This window comes from Astatotilapia calliptera, chromosome 10 (assembly GCF_900246225.1).
Source record: "Astatotilapia calliptera chromosome 10, fAstCal1.2, whole genome shotgun sequence".
NCBI lineage: Eukaryota > Metazoa > Chordata > Actinopteri > Cichliformes > Cichlidae > Astatotilapia > Astatotilapia calliptera.
In genome coordinates this window covers 8,358,572-8,371,665 of record NC_039311.1, presented here as the reverse complement: position 1 = coordinate 8,371,665, position 13,094 = coordinate 8,358,572, and the positions used below count along the sequence as shown (strand labels likewise).

Below are 13,094 nucleotides of genomic sequence, written 5' to 3'. Positions count from 1 at the left end.
TGCCCCATATTAAAACACAACAATGAGGAAATTCAAACATGTGCAGCAGACATTGTTTAATGACTGAGATTTTGCAGCTATGTGAAGATTTAGTAGTTTTGCCTGTAGGTTGTTAGATAGATGCTCTTGTGTGTGCACCATTCTGCAGTAGTTACCATATGACTTCTCATTCAGGTACTGATGACATTCAAAATGTTATACAGAAGACTAACAAACTGATAATGAGATCTCAAAACCAGTACGTGAAAAAAGATTTTAAAAGAATAATTAAGAAACTAGACATTCTAATAAAAAAGCTGGATTGATTGGAATGAAAAGAATTGGAAAATGCATTTGATAATTTCAGACCTCATGGGCAGGCTGTCCCACTGGTGTGAAGCATAAAATCTAAAAGCTGCCTCACTAAAGGTTTTTGACCTGCTCTTTGGAACATCAGGCCATGTGCCAGATGACCCGAGAGGCAGTTCTGGTGCAGGTATGGCAAGCGAATCACGCAAATAGTCTGGTGACGTTCAGAACAAGCATGAGCATTTTGCAATCTATACAAACACAATTATTGGCACAGACAAATAACATTCAAGTTCAAAACAAGCACAATTTGTTCCTCACTCTCTGGTTCTATAGTCTACACTCACAGAGAGTTTTCAAACAGATGTCACTTGACCAAGCAGAAATGTTTTAGTTTCTGATCGCTGAATTAAAGTTGTGTACTCCAGCCACACAGCCAAGTGGGTTTTTTTTGTTTTTGTTTTTTTTTTGCATCAGATTAAAAATAGATTTGGTGACACGTTATACTTAATTATGAATCAAAGACAACACAAAAGTTTGTTGTTTGGTGTTTGGGGGGAATTTTGATAGACTTTAAGATTTGTTGCTGGGGAAGTCCCTAGCCACAGCCTATTCATTCTTTCACCCATTCATTCATTCATGTTTTTTATTTCCCCCATTCTGTCCTTGGAGAGGGCTGGATGCCTTCCATTCTGAGCAGCTGGAGAGACAAGAGGGAGGGTATTCACTAACGGTTCACTAATTTCTTTTCTCCTCTTTCTCCCATTTCTCCACCATTTCTATTACTGTTTTAAGTTCAAACTGTCTGCATTCGTCCTGGACAAAGGTTGTTCTGAGGTTTTAGAGAGACTTAGTTTCAGTTAGTTTCCAGAGTGGATTTTCTTGTCTCTATTGAATGGAGAACGTGTCAGAAGCAAGATTTAGGAAAATCAGTAAATAATATTCCAGGTTCACTAAATCATTTAAGTTTAAAAGCCTAGTTTTTATTGTTGTTAACAAAAAGTTTTTTCACATCTAATTTGAGTTAGTAGTAGTTTAGTTTACTATAATAACCTTGGTTGTGGGCATCGATCTACTGACCTTCTTTTCTCTCCCATTCTAATTCCCAGCCACATGCGTATCCAGTATTTTAAAAGATTATAAAGTCCTGTGTCCTGTGTCATTATCAATGACTTAGTATAAAAGACAGATGTAGCAATCATGACATCACCTACTGCTCTCTGAATTCTGAAGCCTCCCCGTTTGGACAAGAGGGAGGGGTCTTGCTAGCCAAAACTGATATGAAAACTTTATGGAGGTCAGAGTTAATTTTGAGAGCAAATTTTTATTTAGTTATTTAAGCAGATAAATGCTTTTAGTTTTAGTCGACTAAATATCATAAGATCATAGAACCTCCAACCTAAAGTTGGTTCGGAGTTGCTCCACACGAAATACAAAGCATCTTCTTTTACCTGACATCAAATGTCAAATGTGTCCATATGTCTACTCTTTCCTTCTTCATTGATGTCATGAACTGCTGGTCTGTACTATAAATCATCATTACTGGGGTTGTCAGAACTTTATGCGCAGTAGCATTAATGACAGATGCGCTCAGAGGCACGACCTGTATAGAGCAGTCGGTCGTGCACAGCAAAAAGCTATATAAAGTCTACCTTAGACATGTGTGTCACTCAAGCTAGCAGCACCCCATGAGAAACGGGCCAACTGTTTAAGTGTTCACAGGAGTTTGCACCCTTGGCAAGAGGACTGAGTTTTCACGGTGCTCAATGATGTCCAGAGAATGAGCCGTGTGTGCTGAGGAAATAAATGGCGTTCTTGATCCCAAGGGCTGCTACAATTGATATATTTTGTCACATTTTGACAGGAAACAAATAGGAAGTATGGGAGCTACATGAGCGATTACTTCTGAATGGATCTCGTCTCCTTCCAGAATATTTTCACCTCGTTTTTACGTATTGTCACGTATTTACATTGCATCATAGTTTTTGTCCTCGCGGATTATTTTTTATTATTTTTTTATTTAGTTGTTGTCTTATTTTCTGAAGAAAAAAAAGGTAGTTGACAAAAACTAACAAAACTTATTGGTCAACGGGTCTGTACGTCATAGCAAAGTCATATAATTTGCCAGATAAAAATGGCAACACTGACATACTCTCGAAGTCCAGCTCATTTAGTCAGTTTAGCAGCGGTGAAGATTACCAAACAGCAATGGACTAAACTCTGTTTTCTGGGACGTGTGTCAGTCAGATTGCTTACTCCTCTAACTTTAAACCACAACAATATCAAAATTGGATGTGATTTTACCTAATTAAGATGTACAAGTCCTATATGGTAGGAAATTACTTGTACAGAATCATTTCTTTTGCTCGTTTCATTGTTCATCCTCTTTTAAGTCTTGTTTTTCAACCCAAGGCGGTCACTAGAACAGTCACATAAAGCTGTGGCTATGGCAACTCTATAGCTCAATTGGTCGAACAAGTGAAAGGCTGCCGGTTTCTGCCCATTTGAACAGTTCCCTTCATGTCACTCCCTTTGCTCTTTCTCTGCTCTTCAGTTTGTTCTCTACTACCTGATGAAATAAAGTCTGAAAGTTTCCCTAAAAAATAATTTAAAAAAGTGTATATAAAAATGCTGAGCCCTGGCACAATCTTCAAACTCACGTAATCATACAATAAGTGCTTTGATAGAGATTAGATTATTTCATTTTTGATTGTGATTGTGTGTGTGTATGTCCCCAGGTTTCAGAAATCTCCATGTGGATGACCAGATGACTATCATTCAGCAGTCATGGATGGGGGTGATGGTGTGTGCCTTGGGATGGAGGTCCTATAAGAATGCCAGTGGCAGGATGCTATACTTTGCCCCAGACCTTGTGTTCAATGAGTATGTCCAGCTCTGAATTCTAGAATTCAATAATCCTCTGAAAGGATTCCATTAGTGGGTCACTGACATGCTGCGCTCCTCATTATATTTAGAGATCACCACCAGCGAGCAAGCAGCTGCTCTCATTTGCCTTCATCACTTTATCTTCCCTTCTTCCTTTCATTTTCTTTCCCGTTCACAGACAAACAGAAAAACATATCCAGAGTTAAAAATGTAAAGCATAAATAGTTTCAGGCTTTTTAAAAGAGTGTGTTCATCCAATTTTCTCCTTAGGTGTTCTTTTGTTGCTGTGAAATTAAAGTAAGGAAAAATTTTTAGCATTCAGACTCTCGTAACCCCGCAGAGTGCAGATGAATCCGATCTGAATATTTCAGACGGCAACAACAATGGTGATGTCTGTGTGAGAGTTAGTGGGGAATACTAATGTTTACAAGAAATGAATTCTTATTTAGCTCCATCAAATGCTGACTGACACAGTCTGCTGGGAGTAGATAACACATATCAGTTGTTGTCTGGTTCAAACAGTGTAAGCAGGTGATGTACAGGATCCTTTTACACAGTAGTTTTAAACATGTGCAGCACCAGTGCAAATTTGTTACAGCCTGAAAGAAATGTGCAATCTGCATACACCAGCCACTTTATTATGCACAGTATACCTGTTCAGTTTCAACAACTCATTACGTTTATGTGTTACAATTACAGCTAAGACAATCTGCCAGATTTTGAGCTTTAGAAAGGGGAAGAAAGATGATTTAAGTAACTTTAAATTGGCGTGTTTTTTGAAGTGTTTCAAAAACTGCTGATCTACTGAGATTTTCCTGCACAGCCATCTCTACAATAGGATTTACTGAGTTCAGAAAACGTGAAATATCCAGTGAGTGGCTATTCTGGGTGAATGTTGATGTCAGAGGTCAGAATGTAAAATGACTCAGACTGCTTTAAGCTTATAAGAAGAGAAAATCATTCATAACCACTTGTTAGAACCAAGGTATACAGAAGAGTATTTCTAAACACACAATACATCTGTCTAGCCCAAGTTGGACATATTGTGTGTTCAGATGAGCACTGGATACCTGAGTGCCACTCCTTTCAGCTAAGTACAAGAAACTGAGGCTGAAATTTGCATGGACTCACCAAAATTGGACAACAGATAACTGGAATAATGCTGTGTGGTCTGATGAGTCTCGATATCTGCTGTAACATTTGGATGGTAGGATCAGAATTTGGTGTAAACAGCATGAAAGCATGGATCAATCCTGCCTCAAACATTGCAGCCTAGTGTTGGTGATGGCTGATGGCTGCTTTTTATCGCACCATGTCACAAACCTCTGATCATCTCACGCTGATTTCTTGAACATGATAAGACGTTTGCTGTGCTCAAATGGCCACCACAATCACCAGATCTCAATACAGTAGAACTAATATGAGATATGGTGAAACAGGAGATTTGTATGAGATTTGTATCATGGGTGTGCAACCGAAGTATCTGCAGCAGCTGCGTGATGCTACCAGGTTAATGTGGACCAAAATATCCAAGGAATGTTTCCAGCACCTTACCATGAAGAATTAATAGTTCTGAAGGCAAAAGGGCCCTAACCTGACACCAGTGAGGTGCACCTAATAAAGTAGCCAGTGGATGTAAATTTGAAAAATGTTAACTTAATGTGATGCAAGAATACAATACCAAAATCAGGTTTTATGCTCATAAATGATGAGGATATTTTACTGTATCAAGTTTCCATAGTGACTGAAAATACTTGTGAGTATGAACAGTTTTTAAAAGGCTAAATGACTGGCATTTTCACTTAGTAGGTTCATATTTAAAATTGTTAAAATTGTAGGTAAAGGCAGCATCTTCTTGAACACAACCTCTTTTTTTTAAAGTATGAAATGTTGAAAAGATAGTACTCTAGGTAAGTTCTATTAAAGGGTTACTCCAAGGATTGGAAGTTTGATAGAGTTGGAAGAGGATGAGATCATGACCCTTAAAAAAGAAATGTTTTAATTGTAATAACCTCAAATAAGTTTAGCTCTTTCCTAAAATAAAAAAAGACATATGTACTTTTAAGTATAAAAGAGTGCACGGATTAAAGAATGGAAAAGCATTGCCAAAAACTGGATCAAATGACTGGATTAAATGAGCTGAATGCCTGTGAAGTAGCTACACAGACAGGTATTATTTGGGGGTAATAAAATATAAATCAAAGCAACATTCAACAGCATCCAGAACTAATGTGACTTTTCAAAAAGTACAGCCATCTACGTCCAAAATTCAAATCCTGCTAAGTCACTGAAACGTGATTGTGACCACTTTGTCAGTTGTTTTTCAAGGTGTGGTGAACCAGGAGCTCAACTTTTAAGGACAGATTTGGGGCTGGTGGAAACCATAAAAGTCAGAAATGTGGATAATTTAAACTAAGTGAAAGAAATGTGAGCAGCAGTGTTACTGCACTCAAGTACTCCTTGTTACCTTTGAAATTAGCCGCTTACCACTCCTACTCCTGCCGAGCAGGCTGTCCTTTAGAGAGGGTAAAAACCCTATTACAGTCAACATAATTGGAGAATTAAGACACCACAGTCACATCAGATGTACATTTATCAGGCTTAATTTCATGGATATAATAAAACAGCATTACCACTTCAACATGAGACAGCCTATCAACTGCGATGCTATCGAGATAGAATTAAAGAGCAGTCATTTTCTTTTCAGTATCCAGACTATCATCATGAATCTGGGGAAAAAACTTGCTCTAACCTACAATTTATTTTTACCTTGGCACATAACTCATCGTTAGCTTTTCCAGAAAGTCCAATATAATTGGATTATACGCTTCCTGGTGACTATTATTCATATATACCGGCACATATTGGAAACTCTGCATTTATTTCTTGTGAGAAGGTGGAAATTCAGCTCCATTTCATTTCTCTATCTCATGCCATTTTTTTTTTCAATTTGAGTTTTTTTTTTCTCCCCTTGACATCTGTATTCTAATTCCCAAAATTTGCTTCATTCTACCTTTATTTTCTCAGAATAAAAAATGTGAATATGTTCCAAACTGTCTTTTGCCGGCTTCATAATAAGTGACAAATTGATTTCGTGTTAGAAGAGATGGCAAAGTTTGATAACAAATGTCTTCTTTGCCCATCATTCAGGCACGAACATTAAATTCCCAATCAGCTCTCATCATGAACTTTGAGCTTAGGCTGGATGACTGGATTTTGGTGTAAAAGAGTTTTGTGTGTTTTTAACGTCCTCAGCACTAATGTCAAAGATGACACAGCACAAATCTGTATTGTTATAATGTGATTCAAAGACAGTGTGCCGGATGGAAATGGATTTAACCTCTGACATTCTTTCCTCTTCAGTAGTTACTGATTACTGGAGAAATGTCCAAGGTGTAAAGCAATTTCTCCTTCACCTCTTGCGATTTGAACATTCCCGTTAGGTTACATCCCCTCATCCTGACCTTTTTTTTCTCTAACGTTTGCAGACACAGAATGCACGTTTCCACCATGTACGAGCACTGCATACGGATGAGGCATCTCTCTCAGGAGTTTGAGATGTTGCAGATCACCCAGGAAGAGTTTCTCTGCATGAAGGCCTTGCTCCTCTTTAGCATTAGTAAGTACTCTTCTGCGTGCCAAAAATGAAAACATAAAGAAGTGGACATACAGAGGAGTGAGTACAGTCAGAAATGAACATGATTTTTTTCTTTCTATTTTCACCAGTTCCCGTTGAGGGTCTGAAGAGTCAGAAGTACTTTGACGAATTGCGTCTCACCTACATCAACGAACTCGACCGCCTCATCAACTTTCAAACGACTACGAACACATCTCAGAGGTTCTACCAGCTCACACGACTCATGGACTCTCTCCAGATGGTGAGTTGGTGAGATGTTTCTTCAGGCTAAAAACAAAAATCCTTATTCCAAAAAGATACATTCATACTTTTGTAAACGTTTCTAAAAAGCCTCACTTGTGGATGCATGGAACATGGATGCACTTTTGCAAATTTGAGAGAAAAAAAAATGGAAAAACAGTGTAAAGAAGGAGCTGTAATTATATTACACTAAAACATTTGTTGGAAACACATCCAGTTAAATCACATAGGACGGAGTACTTTAATAGCCCATAACAAAAAACATCCTTCATGCTAGTATTGGAAAAGAATCTGATTACTCAGAAGTCAAAATCTCAGAAGTGGTCTTCGAGGCAGGAAAAGGCCTAATGGATGAGTTTACTATGATTCATATCCTCACATTTTTATGCCAGAGCGTTAACTGTGTGTATGTCTGACTCATGTGCCCCAAGCTGTTGTCCAAATACTATGTGTAGTAAATTTCATCCACATTATGATTTTTTCTTTTCTCCTCTGTTTCAGACCGTAAAGAAGCTCCATCAGTTTACCTTTGACCTTTTTGTCCAGGCTCAGTCACTTCACACCAAGGTCAGCTTTCCAGAGATGATTGGAGAAATAATCTCAGTACATGTACCAAAGATCTTGGCAGGTTTGGCTAAACCAATCTTGTTTCATAAGTAGAAGGAGATTTTTTTTTTAAAAAATCAGAAAATGACTCATCTTGCAGCCTCCGTAAACTTTAACTAAGGCTTTAAACTGTTTCCCCACATCTTCAATCTGACTGCTTTTATCCCTGCCTTGTAATCACATTTTTATTGCTCAAGGCGTTTTACGTTTGGGGTTGGGGGTTTTTGCCTTTTTAGCCATAATTGAGATTGTTTCTTCAAAACTATTAAAGCTTTTACCTGAAGAGCTGTCTTTTTATGACAGCTTTGTGGTTCATGAGATCATAAGAGGATTGTTTGTGTTTTCTGATGGAGGAGAGATTCAGCTTTACATTTGCAGTTAAGTCTGTAAAACATGATCACCTAAACCTTTGTGACATCGTTATGTATAACGGACAAAGAAATCACAAATCGTAAATAATATTCGGATTACCAAAGTATTTTAGCTGCTGCCTTGCAGTTCACCTATTCATTTCATGTTTGTGAAAGTGAGATTCCCGTATGGCTCAGTCACAAAAAAACCCACATCCTTCATGCCACAGTAGTAAAATTAGGACGTCAACCTCTTTGCTACTTAATACTTGTCCAATGATTACATTTTTTTTTTCACATTTAGCAGTTGATTGCAAGTAGTTGTGGCAACCAACTATCCAGAGGTTAAGGGTGTCAACCTCTGGACAACCACTTTTGCGATCACAAAACAGCTGCACACCTAGTGAGAGGCAACCAGTCTCTAAACACTTGCAGTCTGACTTTTACTGACTTCATTCTCTATCAGACTGGTGAATGTTTCCAAATAACTGCGGTCTGGTTTATAAATGCAGACCGACTGCCTGCGTGTCGCCATTTGTCAGTTTATGCTTGCTATTTGTGGAGGAATTTTGAATTTCTGTTTCAAATCTATCAATGAGGTTCTAGTGGAAGTCTGAATGTAAGTAGATAATGTGAATTTCTGTTTAATGTGAATTCCCTTGAATGATTTGCAACACCCGGTAACATATTGATGTGATATTAGGGCTGTGCGATATGACCAAAATCTCATATATAAGAATTCTGTCGATATAAATCACAAAAATTCAAATTCCATATCAATTACCTCGATTCATTGATGTTTTCTTTGGTGCCTAAATTCCAGTCCAGTGAACAGTCATAGGCCTAAACTTCTACAAGAACTGACAAAAATCTCACTTTTTGTGCACTGATTAGTGTAAATCTTATATATAAGTGTCCATATTCTAGTTATGCCTCAATAAGTATAAAGAAACAAATTACAAAAATTATAAATCCAGTACAGTAGTGATTTATTTGAAGCCTCTGACACCACAATACAATCCCTCATAGCTGTATATTCTGCTCATTTGACCCATTGTTAAAGTGTTTCTGACGTGTGATGTATGTTTTCAGAAAGAGACAAGAACATGTTAAAGACAAGGTGAAAGATTCACATTCATTTCAAGCCTTCTGTGAATTTTATTGTCCAGCACTCGAACATGATCAGTACTGTGATTGTTGTGAAGCATAGCGTAGTGTGAAATTTCAGCAAAGTCATGAAAAAAACATTTTAAATGAAACATCATCTGCTCACTTTGTACTTTAATACTTTAATATTTAGACATCTTAAGCAGCACATTGACCTTGTTTGGCTTGCAGACCACCACGCAGAACCCACCGCTCTTTACAACAGCAAATATGCAGACTGGATATCTTTGTTTTGCTTTTTGCTTTTTTGTAAGTTAAAAAAAGACCGTCTGTTAAGATGTTTCCTTACCCACAGTCAGCGTAAAATGAACCTCTTTTCTTTAGTGACTTTTCTATCAAATGGAACAATATGATTTGGTCATGAAAATATTAATTCATTATGCAACTAATGTTACAACAGATACATTGTCTCGTTTTGTGCATGCAGAACTGTGTAAATATAGTGCCTTTAAAAAGTACTGATGTTTGGCATTGCCATGTACATTATTTTAAAAGTTGAATGTGGCTACAAGCGCTCTTATTTTTAAAGCTAAAACAAAGATGTGACCAATTAGAAGCCTCTGGGAAGTGAGTCATGAGAAGAAAGCTAACATAATGTCATCAGCTGTAACAGACAGGGCTGCATGTAGAATGCACAGCTCTTACTTCGTCTGCACGACAACACTGTGCTGACTGCTTCGCGCTGTGGCTGTCAGTTTCTAGAGCAAGGACTGAACGTCTTGTAGGGATGCAAGCAAAAAAGGATGGCAGCAAATACAGGCAAATACTGAATTAGATTCGGGGTGCCAGAGATCTTAGATTGCAGCAGTAATGTTTTACAGAGCAACAAATTTCAAATGACAGAAAAAAAATTCAATTTTTTTCAAGACAAAAACTGGAAGGCCCTCGGATGTGGAATGTAAGAATCCTTGACAGGCACTGCCAAACCTCAGAGATTAAAATTAAGGAAAAAAATCTGTGGAATGCCTTGAAGATAACCGATCGCAGTCAATCAACAGCCGAAAAGCATTCATTTGCAGAAATGGATGCAATTATACACATCTACATTTCATTAAAGACGTCTGTTCAAGTGTTCAAACGCAAGGCATTCTGTGCCTACAACATGGCTTATATGATGCAACTGATTGATGTAATTGAGACTCAACTGTAGCACATCCTGCCTTCTCACAATCAAGCTGCTCTGTGCTTACAGCAAAAGTAACTTCTGTGGTCTTTTCTGCACCTTTTGACAATTCATTCATTTGATAATGTTTTATAACTCAGCACTTAACGAGTCCACATTCCATTAGAAGATTGTGGATGCATGTATTATGTGTTTGTGTAGTTGTATGGATAACTTTTTGCTTTACAGAAAGTGACGCACAGACATCCGTGTATTACCTGTTTATCGTATATTGGTTGGTGGTGTAATTGTTGTTCAGTACACAGTGATCGACTGTCTGTCACAGTCAGTTTCACAGCTCCTTTGTAGCCTATTCATTCCTAAGCTATAGTGAAACCCTGTAGAGCATCCAACTTCATCTGCACAAATAAACATATTCATGCTTTTTTAACTTGTCTTCTTGTACACTACTTGCTATGCGGAGTAACTAGGGGAGGAAAGAGAATACAGTGGACAGCTATGGGTTTAGACTAAAGGTGATTTGGCCCTTTGGAAGTTGCAGAGAAACCAATTTCCGTCATGATGCAAACAAGACACCTTTCAGAAAACTGAATTTTCAGTAAGCATGTTGTCTACAGAAAAATATATTACATATGTAAGACTGCTGCAGCAGTTAAGAACTCATTCAATTAACTGTGGTTCTAAATATTGTTGTTTTATGCTGGTTTAGCTTTTCTACACATTTCACAGCGGGCACAGCCAACACAACAGTGCATTAATAAGACATAGATGCGTCTGTAAAATTTTGATACTGATTTACTCAAAGAAGGTCATGGCGTTTGTATTTTGCTGAAATAGCTGATATGTGCCCAGTGTACTGCATATTAACAGGGTTCTTTGTACATGCGACAGTAACTGTATATATTGATCAGTTTGATGTCTGTTTTTGTGTCCAAACACTTGACTTTCAAAGTTGTTTATTGTATGATTTATATCTTTTGTGATCTCTGTTTTTTCAAAATGTGTGTTTTTCAAAGGTGTCATCTTTTAAAGGCAATTAAAATATTTCTGACTCTGAAAGTGGTATATGTTTTCTTGGAATTTAAACTCTTGTCTTTTTACTACGCTCTATTGGAGCCTTGAAATTCAAAAACAGATTTGTCTTTAACTAAAAAATAATAATAATTTAATAAAAGTGCTTGTGATGACTATTTGGGTAAGAAAGGTTCACGTTTTACTCTTTTTTTAAATTCTATTTTAAACTTACAAAAACCTGCATTAAAGAAAGACAATGGGGCAAAATAAAATGAAAAAGACTTTTGGGCCAAAATCCAACTTTTTTCAAGTAGTCCTTTAATTTATGCTGGAGTGACATCACAACACAGTTCACAATTCAAAATAATATCCAGAAGATATCATTTTGAAATCAGTTAGTTGGATTTGGTGCAGTTCTTTAGTTTACCCTCCTTTTGAGCCACCTTTAGCCAATATTAAGACATCCCTTCTTGTTGGCGTCTGACTGAGACAAGAGTAGAAAAAAAAAAAACTGAAGCAGGGTGTTTAAAGGAGTCAAGATTACTTACGCAAAACCCAAGATTATTATTTATTATTTGAAATTATTTTTTTAAATAATGTTATTTTTAATATAAACATTTGTCATTATGACTACATATATATGAGACAGAAAATAATTAAAAGCATAAGACTCCTTTAAATGTACTTTAAATGAAATTCCATGATATCAGTGAGCAGATCTAGTGATAAGCGCTTCATTAAAACACAGACAAATTAATTCCAAATGCAAGAGTGGAAAACGTTAGCGCTGATTTTTCAGTCACAACACACATTCTTTTGTTCTTGTGTGCACTCCTCCGTTTGAGAGTCATGCGCTTGGCTGCAATTAACCGAAGCTCAAGGCTAAATAAATTGGCATGAAATCAGAATGGGAATTTCCATTGATGCTCGATGCAGTTCAACCATCCAATCCACTGCAGAGGGATCAAGGTATGGGGTAGGGAGGGATGGCTGGCAGTGTACACTGGAATGCGGAGGGAGGAGTGGACGGCAACATAAATACAATGCAAAAGTGCCTTTGACAGATAACCGCATAGTGCATAATGGTAAGACCCACTGTGCTCTTTCATTCCCAGAATTTGTTAGTTCCACAGGAAGAAGAGCCACATGACCAGTTATGCTCTTCAGGGGATGGTTGAGGGTTTACAAAAAAAGATAATGGTAGTAGTCAGATAGCGCTGTGTGGTCACTTTAGGAATTCAGCGCCACAAGGGGAGATGCTTCACCAACATTTTATATGGGCTGAGGATTGGGGCCCACTTTATTGCTACTGAATATGTATTTTAATTGAGCATTTAAAGAACTTTTCACTTCTTTAAAAAGAAAATTTAGCTTTTGAGTGTGTGTGGGTGGGTTGGTGGGGGTTCTAAGCATACACAGAGATAGCTTCTGATGGTTGAACAAGTTGCTAATATTCATTCTATTCACCTTTCATTTTATTTTCCGTCTGTGATTTGCTCTGAATGTTAGTGTTGTTGGTGTAAAGGCAGAAATTTCGAACATTTTATTCTATCAAAGTCTAGACAAACAATTATATGACTTTACTAAGTCTCTCCTAAAAGACTAAGAACCTATTTTGCTTGTTGCTGTGTTTTTGTACATATACTACATACTGTACTACATATATACACATACTGTTATAATAGTGGATGCTCATATTAAACATGGTTTTAAGTTATAAGCAAGTACATTTACAATTCCAGTGAAGTCAAAAGCCCAGGCTTCAAACACATCTAAACATTCA

At 37.3% G+C, this 13,094-nt stretch overlaps 1 protein-coding gene across 1 annotated transcript in view; it reads left to right on the top strand.

Annotated features, from left to right (window-relative positions):
• Window positions 1-11,356, top strand: part of ar (androgen receptor) — a 30,426-nt gene extending 19,070 nt beyond the window's left edge. Inside the window, exons 5-8 of the mRNA XM_026183295.1 lie at window positions 3,027-3,171; window positions 6,663-6,793; window positions 6,901-7,052; window positions 7,553-11,356. Of these exons, the coding sequence (XP_026039080.1) occupies window positions 3,027-3,171; window positions 6,663-6,793; window positions 6,901-7,052; window positions 7,553-7,711 (587 nt within the window). The 3' untranslated portion in view covers window positions 7,712-11,356. The remainder of the gene's footprint in view (window positions 1-3,026; window positions 3,172-6,662; window positions 6,794-6,900; window positions 7,053-7,552) is intronic.
• The last annotated feature ends 1,738 nt before the right edge of the window (window positions 11,357-13,094 follow it).